Source organism: Vombatus ursinus, unplaced genomic scaffold, assembly GCF_900497805.2.
Source record: "Vombatus ursinus unplaced genomic scaffold, bare-nosed wombat genome assembly UNPS02014804.1, whole genome shotgun sequence".
NCBI lineage: Eukaryota > Metazoa > Chordata > Mammalia > Diprotodontia > Vombatidae > Vombatus > Vombatus ursinus.
This window is the reverse complement of record NW_020954582.1, coordinates 10373487-10392048: the sequence shown is the minus strand read 5'-3', so window position 1 is coordinate 10392048 and position 18562 is coordinate 10373487. Positions and strand designations below refer to the sequence as shown.

At 45.0% G+C, this 18562-nt stretch overlaps 1 protein-coding gene across 2 annotated transcripts in view; it reads right to left on the bottom strand.

Moving 5' to 3' along the window:
- Nucleotides 1-18562, bottom strand: part of WLS (Wnt ligand secretion mediator) — a 137367-nt gene that overhangs the window by 71683 nt on the left and 47122 nt on the right. For both annotated transcript variants that reach the window (XM_027874046.1, XM_027874047.1), the window contains exon 2: nt 8282-8554. In XM_027874046.1, coding sequence (XP_027729847.1) covers nt 8282-8554 — 273 coding nt within the window. The remainder of the gene's footprint in view (nt 1-8281; nt 8555-18562) is intronic.

Below are 18562 nucleotides of genomic sequence, written 5' to 3'. Positions count from 1 at the left end.
TACAACAAGAAAATAAACACGATTTTGTGCCCGGATCCAAGATCCTAACAGTGGTGATCACCGGAGAACAAGCATCCTGGCCTTCCTTCACTGTGGAGCATTGGCCAAGACTCAGTTCACAACAGGCCAACTCATTCTAGGGACGAATGACAGTGCCCTCCACGTTGAACATGCCTAGCCCTGCCTCCCCCACTCGGACAAAGCCTATCAGCCATGGTAAGGCCTCCCTGTCAAGAGCCCCGAGACTCCAATTGCCATTCCTTCTCTGCAGCTCCCTGTCCAGAGCTCTCCTCCTGGAAGGGAGGTCTCCTCTCTGTTCCCAATGCAAGCTGTCCTCCTCTTAAGAACAAAAGGTCCCTGAGGGCAAAGACTCTCTTATTTACTTGTATTTGTGTCTTGAGCAGTTATGAGAGACTGGAAAGGTATGCGTGGTTAACAAATGCATTTTCATTCATCTGTTTGTTTGTTCCTTCATTCATGCATGCATGCCAACGGTTCCAGAGCCTCTATTTCAACAGCCTGTGGCACACGGAAGAAGTGAGAACAGGACAGCCTGGCTCCCAGCAAAGGGCTGCCTTTGATCTCTCCCCCCAGGTTCCTTCCAGCAGGGTCTGGAGGCCAGATCAGTCCAAACAACCCCAGTCACAACGAACCAGGCCCGGCTTCCATTTTTAATGGGTTTCCAGTAGAAGCTCAATTACTCAGTTCCCAAACATCTGCAAGTCCCTGGCTTGGCTGAAATTTACCCCCCAGCCCTTTAACTCTATTATTCCCAGTCTATTGAAAGGCTGAAACCAGCTCCGGGCTTTGGAGGAGCTGGAAGGAGTTTTCCCTAAATGACAGCTGGGGACTTTGGAAACTTTTGTCCTAAAAAGGAAAAAGAAAAGAGTCCAAGGCCGGGTAAATATTTTTTTTTTTAATCTGGATTATGTTTATTAAGTCTTTCCAGAGATCTACCAGGCTGCTCACAGCAGCCCCCATTATTCCCTTCTCCCTGCCAGGAGCTGGCCTGAAGCAGCCCTCTCCCCACTCCTCCCACCTCCCTTTTCAAAAGGCAGCAGCCAGAATCAATCCCAGGGCAAACCAAACAGCGGGCAGCTCTCTAGTACATCTTCGGGGGCTTGGCTGATTTTTCTGGGGATTATTATTATTTTTTAAATCCTGAAGTCTAAGATGAAGTGTGAAGAGTCTTTAATATCTGTCTGTGTAACTCAGAGGCAGAGCTCCAGCCAGATTCGTTCCTCTACTCAAGTAAGTCACAGTGGCCCCAAACCACAGCCCAGCACATCCGGGCATCCTCATTCAGGTTCTGCTGCCTTATTCTCCGCTCTCGTCCTCCTGGATCAAACCAGGGAAATGGAAGGAAGAAATGTGGGGAGATGGGGAGGGACCTACAGAGGCTTGGATTTGTCAGATCTTTCCTCTAACACTATTTGTGGGACCCTGGGTAAGTCATTGGGCCTACATGTCTTTATATTCGTAAAGTATAGGTAAATATTGGTAAAATGCATTTGTAAAATTATGAGAATACCTCACAGGAAGCTTTTCCTGATGCCCCCAACTGCTTGCTGCCTTCGTCCCTCCCAAATTTCCTTATATTTAACTAATTTGTCTAAGGTTGTATTTGTTCATTTTGTATTTATACTGTGTGTGTAGAGTATACACATATACACATACACATACATAGACTTCTTATCTCCCCTCATTAGAATGGAAGCTCATTTTGAGTAGGAGTTGGGCCTAGTACAGAGTCTGGAACACAGGAGGTGCTTAATAAACCCTTGTTGATGGCGATGGGCGTTCTCCTCACTCTCTGATTTGGCCTCCTGCCTATCCATCCTCTGGTCCACTCTCCAGGACAGGAGCTCTTAGCCCCCTCCCCTCCAACACACACTCGCCCCCTTGGCCAGCCTGGTAAAGCTTCAGATCTCCTTTCTCAGTCATGTTTTCAAATGCATCACATAGAATACATCTGATTACACTGAAATACAGCTATCCAAATGGTTTTAAAATAAGTTCACATTCCCCAGGTGGAAAAGCCCCAGTAATAAGGCTAAGTTGCAAAGAAGGTGCAGCCTACCCTGGTAGGGGCAGTTATTTACACCAATGAGAACACAGGTCCGTCCGAATCCCTCCCCTTCCCTTTCCCTCACATCTGGTATTCTCCTTGGCACCCAGGAATCAGTGAGCACAGGAAGTGCTCAGGTGAAGAAACTGAGGCAGAAAGGAGCTAAGTACCTTGACTCAAGTATAAACAAGGAGTAAAGTAAAGGGAAGACGTGGGACTGGAACCCAGGGCCTCAGACTCCTGAGCCGGGTTCTTTCCAGTAAACCACAGTCCTCCTGATGGAACTGTATTGGTATCATTGCATGGCCAGAAACAAAAAACAAAATAAATAAACAAAAAGTCCAGAGAAATCTAGGAAGCCAAGAACCCCTTGTGAAAAGGGGAACCCAATGCCAGCGCATTGCCCCGGCTGTTGGAGAGGGCTCCTCTCTAAGTTACTAAGGAACGGAGGCCTTCTTTCCTGCCTCGGAGGTTCAGTGGGAAATGGGGTTCTGTTAGAAGACTGAACCACGAAGTTTCGTAAAGATTCCCCTATGATCTGGTTGGGAAAGATGGCATCACCCTAAATCAAAGCCAGCCCAAGTATCCACAAACAAAGCTGCTGAGGGTGAAATCCCCCAAACCAACCGCCAGCCTGCCCACATGAAAGCCCAGGGCCCACGCAGTCCACCCACCCACCTGGCCTTCCAGCTCAGGAGAATGCCTCGCTCATCACTTTCTGGACGACAAGATGGTTTCAGGTATTAACTGGGTTTGTTTATAAGAGTCCATCTGCCATGTTATTTTGTATAAACAGATAATACCTTGAAAAGCAACACAGTGACTAAGGGGCTGGTCTTGGAATGAGGAGGACATATGTGCGAATCCTACCATAAACAATCTGTAGCCGTGTGACCATGGACAAGTCACTGCACCTTGCTGGGCCCCTTTCTCTAAGACTATTGAACATGGTAGGGCTGTGATCTGTTAAAGTCAATAGACGAGTATGAGTGGGTTTTTATTTTCAAGATAGCGGTTGTTTAAGTTCAAGCAAATGCTTTATAGTGGCAGCACAACCTTCTAAGGAGAAAATAAGATAATCATAGCTAGCATTTACAGAGCACGTTCACCTTGGCATACAAAGTACAAGGCAGGATTGACACCACTTCTTCCTGAATCCCAGTTCAACACTCTACCTGCTACACCCAAGGAAGCCCAAGGGTGCCATGGGGAGAGCGCTGGGCCTAGAAGACCTGAGTTCAAATCCAGACTCAGACACTTACTAGCTGTATGACCCTGGGCAAGTCACTTAACTGCTCTCAGCCTCAGTATTCTCATTTGTAAAATGATGGGGTTGGACATTGTGGCCACTAAGGTTTTTTCCAGAATTAAATCTGTGATCCCATGACCCTACTATCTTTCCCCTTCTTTGTAGGCCTTGTAGGATAGTGGAATACCAGAGAATGAGACAGTGGGTAAACGTTTCTCTTCCCCAGTAAGATGGTCTTTTAACAAATTCTTCTGAATATTTACGGCCAAGATGGCAAAGTAAAGGCAAGAACTCACCTGAGCTCTCCCAGATTCTGCTCCAAACCACTTTAAAATAATGCCTCAGACTGAATCCTAGAATGTCAAAACCAACAAAATAAGGGGTAAAGCAACTGTCTAGTTCAAGGCAACTTAGAAGGCCGGTAAGAAAGGTCTGCCTCTTTGGGGCAAGAGGAGAGGACAGTCCAGCCTGGCTGCACCCATGCAGCAGGCCTTGGGGGTGCCTGAATTGACAGGAAAGCTCTCAGTCTAGAGATGGTAAGGGGATTGGACAGTGGTCAGGAGATTATAGGGGTTCCTTTTCTGGTATAGGGTATAGGATCCTGTTGCATTGTCCATACACAGTTCTGGGTCACGATCCCAGGACAAGGAGCACTAGCACACTAGCACATGCGGCCTCAAGGGATGGGGACCCTGGTCACAGCTCCAAGACAGAAAAGAGTGCTCGTGGCCACTCACAAACCAGAGCACAGGCCAAGAGAGCAGTGACCACACTTCTCCTTAGATAATACCACCTTAGAAGAACTGAAAACTTACAGATCTTCAGAACTAGCTCTGAAAACATCAGTACAAAAAAACTGAGGTTTGGGACAGTCTCCACCCGCAACTCTTCCCATGGGAGCCCAACTTTAACATAAAGTTAAAAGTTAATACATAGTTGGAAAAATGAGCCAACAACAACCACAAAAAAGAATCTGACAATAGAAAGTTACTATTCAGATTGGGGAGATCAAAACACACAAACTCAGAAGACAATAATGTCAAAACAGCTACACCCAAAGCCTCAAAAAAAAAACAAAAACAAAAACTGAATTGCTGAATTGGTTACAGACCCCAAAAGGATTCCTACAAGAGAACAAAAAAGATTTTAAAAATCAAATAAGAGAGGCAAAGTAAAAATTGGGAAATAAATGAGAGTGATGCAATAAAATCATGAAGAGTGTCAACTGTTTGGTAAAGGATGCACACACAAAAAAAACTGAAGAAAATAATGCCTTAAAAAAGCAGAATTGGCCAAATATACAAAAAAAAAAAAAGGAGGTAGAAAAGCTCAATGAAGAAAATAATTCCTTAAAAGTTAGAATTGGGCAAGTAGAAGCTAATGACTCCATGAGACATCAAGAAACAATCAAACTAAACCAGAAGAATGAAAAAAATAGAAGAAAATGTGAAATATTTCATTGGAAAATAATTGACCTGGAAAATAGGCTGAGGAGAAATAATTTAAGAATTATTGGACTACCTGAAAGCCATGATCAAAAAGGAGCCTAGACATTGTATTTCAAAAAATTATCAGGGCAAACTGCCCTGATATCCTAGAACCAGAGGGTAAAATAGAAATTGAAAGAATCTACCGATCACCTCCTAAAAGAGATCCCAAAATGAAAACTCTTAAAAATGTTAAAGTCATATATCAGAGCTCCCAGGTCAAAGAGAAAATATTTCAAGCAACTAGAAAGAAGAAACTCAAACATCATGAAGTCACGGTCAGGATCACACAAGATTTAGCAGCCTTTACACTAAAGGATCAGAGGGCTTGGAATGTGATATTCCAGAGGGCTAAGGAGCTAGGATTACAAGCAAGAATCACCACCCAAAAAAACTGAGTATTTTCAATTTTTGGGGGGGGGAAGAGGGGGATGGATATTTAATGAAATTGAGAGCTTTTAAGCATTCCTGATGAAAAGACCAGAGATGAATTAAAAATTTGGCTTTCAAATTCAAGACTCACGAGAAGCATAAAAAGGTAAACAGCAAAGAACAATCATAAGGGATTCAATAAGATTGAATTGCTTACATTCCTACATGGGAAGATAACACATGTAACTCCTAAGAACTTCATCATTACCAAGGTGATTAGAAGGAGTATGTATATACAGCCAGTGTGGGTATGAGTTGACCATGATGGGATGATATTAAAAAAATAAAATTAAGGGGTGAAAAAGAGTAATACATTAGGAGGTGGAGGAAGGAAGAGGTGAAATCGGATAAATTATCTTACATGAAAGTGGAGCAAAGGAGCTTTTACACTGGAGGGAAAGATGGCAGGGGGTGGTGGTGGGCAACAATTGAACCTTACTCATTTAAATTGGCTCAAAGAGGGAATAATATACTCAGGTCAATAAATCTATCTTATTCTACAGAGAAGTAGGAAGAGTGGGGAATAAGGGGGGGCACTGATAGAAGGGAGGCAGATTGGGGAGGTGGTAGTCAGAAGCAATTGAAGAGGGACAGGGTGAAAGGAAAGAGAAAGATAAATGGGAAAAATAGGGTGGAAGGAAATACATAATTGGTAATCATAAACGGGAAAAAACTGATAAAAGTCTCATTTCTCAAATATATAAAGAACTGAGTCAGTTTTATAAGAATACGAGTCATTCCTTAATTGATAAATGGTCAAGGATATGAACAGGCAATAGATAAAGTTATCTGTAATCACATAAAAATGCTATAAATCACTATTGATTAGAGAATTGAAAATTAAAACAATTCTGAGGTAACAACTCACATTTATCAGACTGGCTAACATGACAGAAAAGGGAAATGACAAATGTTGGTGTGGATGTGGAAAAATAGGGAAACTAATATGCCGTTAGTGGAGTTCTGGAGAGCAATTTGGAACTATGACTAAGGGATATAAAACTGCGCATACTCTTTGACCCAGCAATACCGCTACTAAGCCTATGTCCTAAAGAAATTTTTTCAAAAAGTTTTTGTTTTTTTCTTAAGGAAAAAAACCTATATGTACAAAAATATTTATGGCAGCTCTTTTTGTGGTGACAAAGCCTTGGAAATTGAGGGGATGCCCATCTGTTGGGGAATGGCTGAACAAGTCATGGTCTATTATGATCGTGATGGAATAATGTTGTGCTGTAACGAATGATGAGCAGAATGATATCAGAAAAACCTAGACAGACTTACACAATCTGATGCAAAGTGAAGTGAGCGGAACCAGGAGAACATTGTACACAGTAACAGCAACATTGTACAATAATCAACTGTGAATGATTTAGCTATTCTGGCCAACACAGTGATCTGAGACAATTCAAAGGATCCACAATGAAATATGTCATCCACCTCCAGTGAGAGAACCGATGGATTCTGAATGCAGATCAAAGTATATTTTTTTTTTTACTTTATTTTTCTTGGGGTGTGTGTGTGTGTGTGTGTGTTCTTTCACCACAGAATATGGAAATACATTTTGCATGACTGCACATGTAAAATGATATCAAATTGCTTGCCTTTTCAATGAGGTAGGGGGAAAGGAAGGGAGAGAATTTGGAATTCAAAAATTTTTTAAAAAGAATGTTAAAAATTTTTTTACATGTAATTGGAAAAATAAAATATTTAAAATTTACCAAAAAAAAAATGTAAAAAACCAAAATTGTTCTGAACATGCTGCCTTTACTCAAAGGGAGTACATCTTGATGGTATAACGCTAGGCAGGCTGACAAGGAAGATTACCTGAGGCTAATAGACCTCTTGGGACCCTTGGAGACACACTGCTTGGGTGGCCACCCACTTTGCCTGGACACAGGGGTGCTCAGGCAGTTTTAAACAACAACATCAATGATAACAACAAAGGTAGAAGAATAGTACCAGACAAGCCATGCAAAAGCACCTTCCCCAAGTGAACCTGGTGGGAGAGGCTGGAAGGGACCTGGAGGAGAGGGTCACCTCATCCAAATCTTCATTTTGCAGATGAGGAAACAGAGACCCAGAGAGGTGGAGTGACCCAGGTACTCAGTGGCAGAGCTGGGATTTGAATCTAGGTCAGTAAGAGAAGATCAATGATTTCAATCGGGAAAGCACCTGAGAGGCCCTGGAGTCCAGCTCCCTCATTTTACAGCTAAGGAAACTGAGGCAAACAGAGGTTAAGTGACTGCCCAGGGTCATACAGCTAGTTAAATGTCTGAAGCAGGATCTGAACTCAGGTCTTCCTGTGCTCTAACCATAAATCATCATTGCTTCTTTAGCCATCTTCCAGGGCCTCTCTCGCTAACTGTTTGTTGTTGTTTTAGGGGGACCAGATTTGTGATTTCATTAGTGCAGAAAGCTCCCAGTAAGGAAACTCTATTCCCCAACACAGTCAGCACCCACTACACAACGGCTCGTCTTAGGGAACTGCCTGGGGCACTGAGAGCTTGAATGATATGTCCCTCATATTGCCTCCCAAAGCCAGCATGTGTCAGAGGCAGACCTCAAACCCAAGCCTTCCTGCCTTTAAGAACAGCTCCCTGTCCATTGTTATCAAACTGCCTCCACGACAGGTAGTGTGGTGCCTACTATACAGATGAGGAGATTCAGCAGTCACCTAATCCAACCTGCCATGGCTCCAAGTATTATAGTCCCCGGTTCGCAAGTGAGGAAACTGAGGCACAGAGTGGTTTAAATGACTCACCCAGCCTTGCAAGGGGTAATGTCATTTGAACCTCGCTGACTTGGCTTCCCATCCAGGGTGTGTGTGTGTGTGTGTGTGTGTGTGTTTGTTCTCTCATTCTCTCGTTCCCTCTCTCTCTCCCCTCTCCTCTTTCTCCTCTCCTGTCTCTTTCTTCTCCTCCCCTCCCCGACCTTCTCTCCTCCTCTCCCAAGCCCTGCCCCTCACACCCTAGAGAGCCCTGATGCTGGGCACAGTGGGCACGAGGGGCACGGGGACGGGGCAGGTGGAAGTAAGACAGGACTCACTGATCTGGTTGTTCAGCTTGAAGGCGATATCCAGCTGGAGAATGAAGAGCATGAACTGGAACCAGGGACTCATCTCCATGGAGGGCAGCGGCACATGGACGGCGAACACAATGTCGTTGGCTTCGATCTGCCTGGGAGGGGCCTCGTCAAAGTCTCGGATCTTGTCACAGTGGTTGGGGCCCCAAGGCATGAACCACTTGGATTTGTGATGAACTTTCTTCGAGTCCACACATTTCACCGACATGTAGGACACTGCTGTCGTGGGGCCAGGAGCTGAAAGGAGGAAAACATGTTTTCTGGTTAAGAAAACCATGGCATTGAATGTTTCAAAGTGACTAGGAATGTGCGGGATTGACTGTGCACCTCTCTACACTCTCAGCCCCAGTGGTCCCCTAGGACCTCCAGGATCCTTCGTCTGGCATCCAAAGCCCTTCATGACCTCATTTCTTCCCACCGTTGATGCCCCACCCCCCACATTCTAGGATCCAATGATCTGGCCCTGCTCACTATTCCTTGCACACAGCATGAAGCTCCCCCTTCCCAGCAGGCCCCACACCTGCAAAATTCTCACGTGTCCTCTGCTCTCAACCTCGCAGCTCCCCTGGCTTCCCTCGAGCCTTCGCTCCAATCTCCCCTTGCCCCACCCCACTGCTCATAGCTTCTCCTCTGAGATCGACTTCTAATCAATCTGAATGTTTTATAGGGACATAGTTTGTAGGGTGAGCTTCAGGGCTTAGCACAGGGCACGGCACACAGCAGGTACTTAATCAATATTCGCTGATGAACTGGCTAGCCCCTCTAATAACAACAACGACGATATTACTGATATTCATACAGCATGTTAAGACTCACAAAGCGCTTTATGGGTAACTACCCTGTGAGGTAGGTATGATAGGCATTGTTGGCTCTTTTTAACTGGTGAGGAAACTGAGGATCAGAGCCAAAGGGATCTGCCCAGGGTCACTGGAGGAATGGCAAAGCAGAAGCAGTGCTAACTGTGTGACCCTGGACGAGTCACATAACCTCTCTCAGCCTCAGTTTCGTCACTTGTAAAATAAGAGAGATGGACTCAAAGTTTGAAGGGCAATCAGAAGTGAGGAAGACCCGAGTTCAAATCTCGAATCAGAGACTTATTAGCTGTGTGACCCTGGACAAGTCCCTTAACCTTTCTCAGGTTTAGCTTCCTCAACTGGAAAATGGGATAATAGCATCTACCTGTGCCTGGCACACAGTAGGTGCTACATAAATGGTAGCTATGGTGATGATGGTGAAGATGATGAAGATACAAAGACCCTATGACCCGCTAAGAAGGATCAGATGCGGGCTATGGACCCAGGTCTTTCAGACCCTCCCAAATCTGGTGACCTCCTCACAGATTATAGAATCATAGATTTAGACATGGAAGGGCCCTTTCACATCATCCAATCTAACTCCCTCATTTTATAAATGAAGAACTTGTATTTCAGAGAGGGTAAGTGATTCACCCAGGGTCAAACTTCTAGTAAGTATCAGAGGCAGGATTCAAACCCAGGTCCTTCCACCTCCAAATGCAGGGCTCCAGCACTACTTTTGTCCCACCCAGCCCAGAGAGGGAAATATCTTTCTCACTGCAACAGCAGTAACAGCCGAGCTCTCTAATGACTCAAGTGCAAATTACTCCCTTTCTCCCTCTACTTTGACAGAGGCAAAGCAGAGACTTGGGCTTCCTCAAACCTGGGGTTCCAGCCTCCAGGTCTTTGTCAGGTGTCTGTTCTGCCAGGCCTTGAGAGCTCGCTCTCCCCTTTACTTCTGCATGGGACAATGGTAAGGTTTCTTCAAGGCTTAGCTCAGGTGACACCTCTCATGGGGAGCCTTTGCTCATTTCCCTTCCCACCTACTTTTTCCTGTTCTGCTCCCTTCTTAAATTACTGTGCATTGAGTTTCCTGTTCAATGTGTTGTAAAAATGTAAAATCCTCAAGGGCAGGGTCTGGTTTTCTTTCCGTGTGTGCACATGTCTTTGTATCCTCAGGGTCTAGTACTCAGCAGGCAGTTGATAAATGCTTATCAAACAGGCCTAGAAGTCATTTCCCTTCTCTGAGACTCAGTTTCCTCATGTGTAAAATAAGGAAAATAAGAAAGAGCAGTAGCGCTGGAATCAAAAAACCTCAGTTCAAATCCCACCTCAGAGACTACCTGGGCCACTTTGGGAAAGTCTCTTTACCTCTACTGGCCTCAGTTTCCTCATTTGTAAAACCAGAGATGCAAACTAGATGGAAGCTGAGGTCTCTTGCAGGCCTTGTTCCTGTGACTAGAAGGTTCCTCTCCAGCTCTAACATTCCATGATCCCATAGGTGACCTTCCGATTACTACGGATAAAAGCCAAAGTCCACAGAAGGCTTGGAAATGACTCCCCGACTCTAACTCGTCCTTCCTAACCTCTACTTGAAGGCCCCTCCTTACAGCATCCTGAGCAGTCAGTCCGACAGCAAGACCAAGACCGTGCCTCGATGGTCACCCCCACTACCTCCCTTCTGGGGACAGTCTTCTCCTACACCCCGCTTTGATTCACTGGGGCATCTGCCAGGTCATTTGTCTCCTCAGTCAGACGCAGGCCTTATTCTTGGAAACATGACTCAACGGACACTCCAGTTGTCCTGACTCAGCTAAATTGTCCACTGACACTGAGCCCAAACGGTGCATTCAAAGAGGTCCCTGTTTCTTGTGGTCGGGGAAATGAGCAGGGAGAGTCAAGTCAGCTCAGATAGTTACACAGATTTCTATATTTGAGGCCTCTAACAACTTCTCCCAAATGAGCGTGGCCTTTCTGTATTTATTCTCCTCCTCTTCCTCCATCCCTTTTGAAAAATGAGTCTCTTGTTACGCAGAAATGGCCCCCAAGCGCTTGCTAACATGCAGGTAGCAGGTTAGGGCCCCATCCCAAACTCAGCAGGTAAGTCTGGTCTAAGGTACACAGCGACTGAGTCTTCAGCTTCAACAGCAGGACACAGAATCTACCTCCTTTTCAACTTTTCATTTACTATCTCCTTCCTTAGGAGAAAAAAACTACTGTTGTCAGAGGATCTTTGATCTTAGAGCCAGGAGGGATCCGGGGAGCGATGGTCTCATCCGAGGATTCTTCATCTTTCTGGTGTCAGTCTGGTGAAGCCTGTGGACACTTTCTCAAAATGATGTTTGGGTGTTTTTTTGTTTTGTTTTGTTTTGTTCTTTAGTAAATAAAATAAATAGGGTCACAGAGGAGACCAACAACACTGAATTATAATTATTAATTTTTGTAAACCAAGTTTATGGACTCCCAAGCCCAAGTCTCTCATTTTATGGGTGAGAAAACTGAGAGCCAGTATATGGTATAATGGGAAGAGAACATGGGCTCTGGAGACAAAGGAGTCCAAATCCCAGCTCTCGCACTCTACCTCTATGACCTCGGGCAAGACATTGCCTCCCTGGTCCATTTCCTCATAGGGTTTGGACTCAATGACCTATAAGGTCCATTCCACTGTAGAAACGTGATCCTACGATCGCAGGATGAAAGTTTCTAGGCATCTGTACTTGGGCCTTGCTGTCTAACACTGTTATCAGTAAATGCAGACGTGGTATGCCCCTTAGAACTAATACACCGACTGAGAAATTTAAGATGCAAAAAAAGGTCTTGAGAGGCTGCATAGGATGAATTGAAGAAGATAATAGTAATAATAAAAGCTAGCATTCGTACGGAGCTTTAAGATTTGCAACACGCTTTACATGTTATCTCATTTAGTCCTAGACTTTGCAATAGGTGCTATGATCGTCCCCATTTTACAGATGAGGAAAACTGAGGCTGAGAGAGGGGAGAGTGTGTCACACGTTGAGGAGAGAATGAAGACCTCAACTTCTCCCTAAAAAAACCTCCCAATGGTCCTTTTGTTTGAATTGAGAGCTTCTCCTGGTGTTATGTGGCTAAGAGTCAGAGAACAGGATGGTTCTCTGAAGCCGAGAACATGTAGATAAACCGAGACCCAGAGACAACAGCATTCAGTCTTGTGGCTGTTCATTTATGTCCAAATGAAGGTCTAGATGTTCTCAGCTCCGAATCTGTAATCCCCCTTTGCATGAAAATACATGCAATATTACAAATATGATAGAAGCTTTAGAGCTGAAAGGGCTTAGCAACCATTTAACACTCCTTACTTATTTCCAGGAAAGGAAACAGGCCCTGAGAAGAAGAGGGACTTGCCAAAGGTGGGGTTGTTTTGTTTTAGTAGCTACGATTCAGTCTTTTCAGTTGTGTCTCTCCGTGACCCATTTGGAATTTTCTTGGCAACGACACTGGAGCGGTTTGCTATTTCCTTCTCCAGTTCATTTTACAGATGAGGAAACAGAGGCAAACAAGGTTAAGTGACTTGCCCAGGGTCACACATCTAGTCTGAGGCAGGATTTGAACTCACGAAGATGAATCTTCCTGACTCCAGGCCCCGGGCTCCATGCACTGTGGTGCCACCTAGCTGCTTTTGCTTTAGTAGTTATCATAAAATTACTTGTCTTCCGGGGCCTCCACGTTCATAGGACCATAGATTTAGAGGTGAGGAGGAAGCTGAGGGCCCATCTAGTCAAATCCCCTTATTTTACAGATGAGGAAACTGAGGAATAGGGGGATGAAGGAATTGTCCCAAGGTGACACAGGTAGTGTCAGAGGTGAGATTTGAATCCAGGTCCTCTGACTTTAGAACCACTGTTCTTTCCATTGAGCTACACTGCCTCCATTGTGAGTGGTAAATGAGACTATTCAAAGTTCCAAAGGGACACATAGCATCCCATTCTCTCTCTAACCTGTGCCTTCCATCCCATCATTTCACCAAATGACTTGGGGGGAACTCAATTAAGCATCTCATGCTTAAAACCATGAAAGGTGAGCCAGGGGACCCCTTGGAGGATTCAGCTCTTTTTCCTCTCCAACACCGGGTCCCTTTGACGGAATTCCTGTCTCTTCTTGGTGATCAAAGAGGAACCATGGCTAGTTTTCTGCAGAGACGGGTGACATATAGACCTGCCCCAAATCCCAAGTCCACCAAGAAGCCCCATTCTTCCTCTGATTGCAAATGAACTGCCTCAGTTTCCACATGGGGAGAACTGGGATCAAACACAGGCCAAGACCCTGAAGAATGCAACAGAGCCCGTGCCAGCGGCTGTCAGAAAGCAAAGCCCCGTCTCCTCTGGGGACAAAATGAGCTTATGGAAGGGATGGAAGAGGAGGGAAAGAAGCAGATGAGAATCTAAGCCCAGCACAGAACTGAGGGTGCCCCTACACACTAGGTGCCCTCAGCCTCTGGGGACAGATTATAAGAGAAGCAACAGAGTTTGGGTCTCCATGCCAAGGATTCTTTCTGTTTGCTTTTGCTGGGAAGTTACACTTTCGTGTACTTAAGACCTAGCTGGATGGCTTTGGGTCAACAATGTGAGGCATGTTTGCTCAGGTGATGGGCACAAATAGCTTGCCTTTGACAGGGAAGCACTCCTAGGAATAGTTGGGCAGCCTCCGTGGTGCCCCCAGCTCAGTGAATCTGCCATCTCATCAATCCAGGCGATACCGATCGCAAGCCCCCTATTGCTGCCTGCCAGTCCTGGGCAGGGAGCTCACCCAACTCGCCCAACCCATGCCGGACCTCCCAGGACGCACACTTGTGCTAATCACACAATCACAGCCCGCTGTGATAGAGAACGCAAAGGTTGACGAAGTGCTTTCCTCATTGGCTGCACAGAGCCTTAGGGAGCAGCTAGTCTGACTCAGTTATTCTAGCAACTGGAAAATCATCTAACTTCTCCAGGCTCAGTTTCCTCAAGATCAGCATGAGACACGTAAACTGAGCTCACGCATTTCTGTTGTTTCTCCTTATGCAAGGAGTGCTAGTACACTCCCATCTCCAATGACCTCATCTCCATTTTGATGCATTAGATATGTGTATATGTATACTGCCAGATGGTGCCATGGATTGAACAGGTCTGGAGTCAGGAAGACTAGAGTTCAAATTTGACCTCAGACATTTGCTAGTTGTGTGACCCTGAGCAAATCACTTACCTTCTATCTGCCTCAGTTTCCTCCATTGGAAGATAGGGGATAATAATAGATCTACTTCCCAGGATTGTTATGAGGACCAAATCAGACAGGTTTAAAACAGTGCTTGGCACATAGTAGGTGCTTAATAAATATTTGTTTCCTTTGTTCCATGTGCATGGTGTCTCCCTCATTATAGCATCCGTTCCTTCAGGGATTGTCTTATTTATTATATCTGTATTCCCAGTGCCTAGCACAGTGTCTAACTCATAGCAAGTACTTTATCTGGGCTTTTTGTTCATTCATTTATTGGATCAATCAATAAGTATCTTTAAAGCACCTACTATGTGCCAAGAACTGTGCTATAAGTACCGGGGCTAGAAAGATGGAGGTTATTATCTTTGCCCTCAAGAAGCTGACATTCTAATGGGAGGGACTTGAACACATATTAACTTCATACATAATGTATACAAACATGAAATTAATACAATGTAATTTAGGAAAGGAGTGCAGAAGCAGCTTTGGGGGGTGGGGGTGGGGTGGAGAGTGGAGCGCAACAAAGATTTCCCTAGAAGATGTGCACCAGGCTACTGTGTCTGTCCCATTCCCCCCTCCCCACCCCACCATTAGTCATCTCATCTATAAAATAAAGGGAACTGCCCTCCATGAGCTCGGAGGTCCCTCCCACTGGGACTCTCTTAGCCTATAAACATTCCTGTTGGCCATACCTATTTCTTTCCCAGTCTTGTACTGACAACCAGAGGCAGCAGACAGTCTGGCTACTGCCCATGGAGCAGCTGGCCACCAAGAACGTGTCCTGACAGTTGGGCAGATCCTGCATTTAGGGGAGGTTATTGCCTTCAGTCCCACAGGAGGAGAATGTGCAGAGGGACGGTGATCCTTTAGCAGCACTTCCCCTCTCTTACTTCCATGCCCCTTCCCTAGAATGTCCCCCACCCCTTCCTCTGTGAATGCCTAGCTCTCTTCACAGCTCAGATTCAGGGCTACCTCCTCCAAGAGCTCTTGGCTGATTTCTTTGCTTATTAGTGACCCTACCTCCAAACAACCCACTCTTTATCTTGTTTATATCTTTTATCTACTCATCTGTAAAGATACTATTTTCCTCCTCCCACTCTCAGTAGACTATAAGCTCCATTTGTGTCTTTGTATCATTAGTGGCTGAGACAGTTTCCTGCACATAGCAAGGGCTTGATAAATGCTTGCCAGATTGATTATCCCAATGGAGGAAATACCCACATTGATGAGATTGTGAATCCCCTGAAGAACTCAAGTATACAGAGGAGAAATTTCTTCTCAATTCTGGATTCTTAACCTTTTGGGGGCTCCCGGATCCCATTGGCCAATCTGGTAAATCCTCTGGACCACAGGTGTGTCACTGGAGTGAGGCCAGAACCAAATTAAAATGTAATTGGGAAATGTTTAACAAACTAAATAAAAATACAATACAAGATAGATAATGGCAGTTTGTGGTTTTCTAAGTCACTACATGGCAGCAGGGATCTGTTTCCAGTTAAGCTGGATACTGCTACTCTGGACCCCTTCTCAGAACCATGTTTTTCAATGCACAAGAGAAAATATGGAGAATGAAAAGTCATCCAATGAGCCTGAAAGGAGCTATCAAACCAATTGAAAAACAAGGTGCCCAGGATGAGAACCCCGGTTCTAGAAGCACCGGGCACTTCTAAGGTCCACAGGTACACTGGAGGTTTTGGATTTCTGAGGGTAACACCTCCCACCCCAAGAATCCTTGTGGAAGAATGTTGTATGGTGGAAAGAATAGTGAGATATTGTCAGAGGACACAAGTTTGACCTTAGCTGTCACTCCCTATCAGGATGACCTTGAAAAAACCTCCCTTCACCTTTGTGGGTCCTCAGTTTCCTCACCAGGGAGGCCTAGGAGACCCCTTAGGGCCCTTCCAGTTTTGATGCTGCCATCTCATCCTTGTCCCAGGTGCGCAGTAGACACAGCCCCACTGCAAGGATCGAGTACCCCATCTGCCCTCCCCTCATCTGAACTCTGAATCATCAAACACTCACTTTCCCAAAATTAATGGAAGAACTTTGTTGTGGGGGGAGCTTTCAAGAATCATTTGCTGACAGCTACAAGGGAAAGGGATGTGGAGAGCAGACTGCTTAAGAGGTAATTTATGCTCTCCTTCATCCTTCCTTTTTGAAGAGGACCGATGACCTCACGGGGCGACGTCTTGACTTGTGTACGAATTAGATGTGAGGCAGAGCTGCACAAAGTCATCGGCCTCACTCCCTTTTCCAGAGTCATTGACGTCCAGTGGCAGGACAAAAGTCAGGATGACGGGCGATGGCCCAGGATGCAGTGCATGACCTTAGCGCCTTCAATGTCTGACCAAGCTCTAAGCGCTCCACAGCGCTTCCTTCAGCCACCTTCCTGGTGGTTGGAACAAATTGTTCTCATCTGCCAATTCCGCCAGTGGGAAGTCTTCATGTGCTCGGGGTAGATGGCCCCCAACTCACTGATGGGTTTGAGCACCTCTTTTCTGAGACTGGTTCAAAAACCAAAGCTCACATATTTCTGACACTGAACCTTCAGACAGATGCTTAATGACATTCCTTGGGGAATTACCTCTGAAACCGTCAGTCCCTCCAGGCTTGGAAGCTTGAGCTCATCTAATAAATTTGCCCTAAAGATCAGACCAGATGTATTGTTTGCCCTAGAAGCCTTACAACCCACCAACTTTGGTCAAAAGAGAGAAAATCTGGCCTGGTCACTAAATGAGGCTTGACTGGACAATGTCCATGGAGAACAGAAATAATGACAATAATTAATAATAATAGTGAAGCACTTTACAAATATTATCCCATTTGATTCTCACGACAACCCTGGCCACTATTACTATCCCTGTTTTTCAGTTGAGAAAACTGAGCTAAACAGAGTTTAAGTGACTTGCCTAGGGTCATACAGATAATAAGTGTCTGAGACCAGATTTGAACTCTGGTCTTCCTGACTCCAGATCCAGCCCTCTATCCACTGAGCCAACTGGCTACAAGATCTGTTTTTTTCCCCCTCCCAATGAATAACTTTGATTTGTACCTTTAAAGGGGAGGGGGAAATCATAATTTCCCAGTATATCCCACAACTAAATCCTTCCCTCTGAAAAAGATTTGCACAAACTTGGACAATAAAGCCAGTTTGTCTAACAGTGTATGTGGCATTCTGCAGCCATAGGCTTCCCCACTCTGTCCTCTGAGATTGGCTACTACAATTATTCTGAGTTCAGGGATATTGGAGGGTTTTCATTTGTGTTGCTGTATACACCAGCCTTTGTGTTCTTCTCTATTTGCTCTGCCTCAGCTCAGAGGACCAGAGGTGTTAGGGGTTGACTGACTGACTGAATGAATGAAAAAAAAAAATATTTTTATTAAGTGTTTATTATCTCCCAAGCACTGAGGATACAAATACAAAAGCAAAAATGGGGACCTCTGTACCCAAGGGGAGAACATTCTAATGGATGGTAATACACATGGAGACATGGTAGTCAGGTAGGGTCCTTTGGTCCAGACAGTAATTGGTCTTGGCCAGCGAGACAGTGAGCACAAACCCACCTAGCCCAACAGACGTAGCTGGCCCCACTCCAGATTGGACCTTCCATTGCATTCAGCCACCACCTTGCTATCAGACCGGCCACCCCATGCATACTTCCCCTTTTTCCATCTGTTCTGGGCTCAGAGCTGAACTCTCTCATGTGGGTCATTCCCTCCCACTCCCATTTGAATCTGAATTCCTTGAGTACAAGGACTGGTGCCATTTTCATTCTCCATCCCCAACATGGAGTAAGTACACTTAATAAATTATTTTCATTCATTCACTCATCTGCAGTAATCAGATCAGTACTGTCAATGCTTCTGGATAGAACCTGTCAAACACCTCTTCCCCAGTCACTGATCAACTATTAGAATGTAAGTTCCCTGAAAGTAAGACCCGTCTCATTTTTGTATTTATAGCACAGGCCCTTAGCACGGTGCCTGACACCTAGTAAGTAAATATATTTTTCATTCATTAATTTAAGAGTTTTCATGAGGATCCTACAGGTTGTAAATAGAGAAGCTGGGGTTGGAGCTCAGGTCTTCTAACTCTAAATGATTGCAATGTTTTTTCCTTTGAGTCTGTTATGCTCCCAGTTTAAGGAGTTCTGGATTTGTAATCAAGAAGATCTGAGTTAAACTCCATTTCCCAACTCCACGCATTTTCACTGACAGT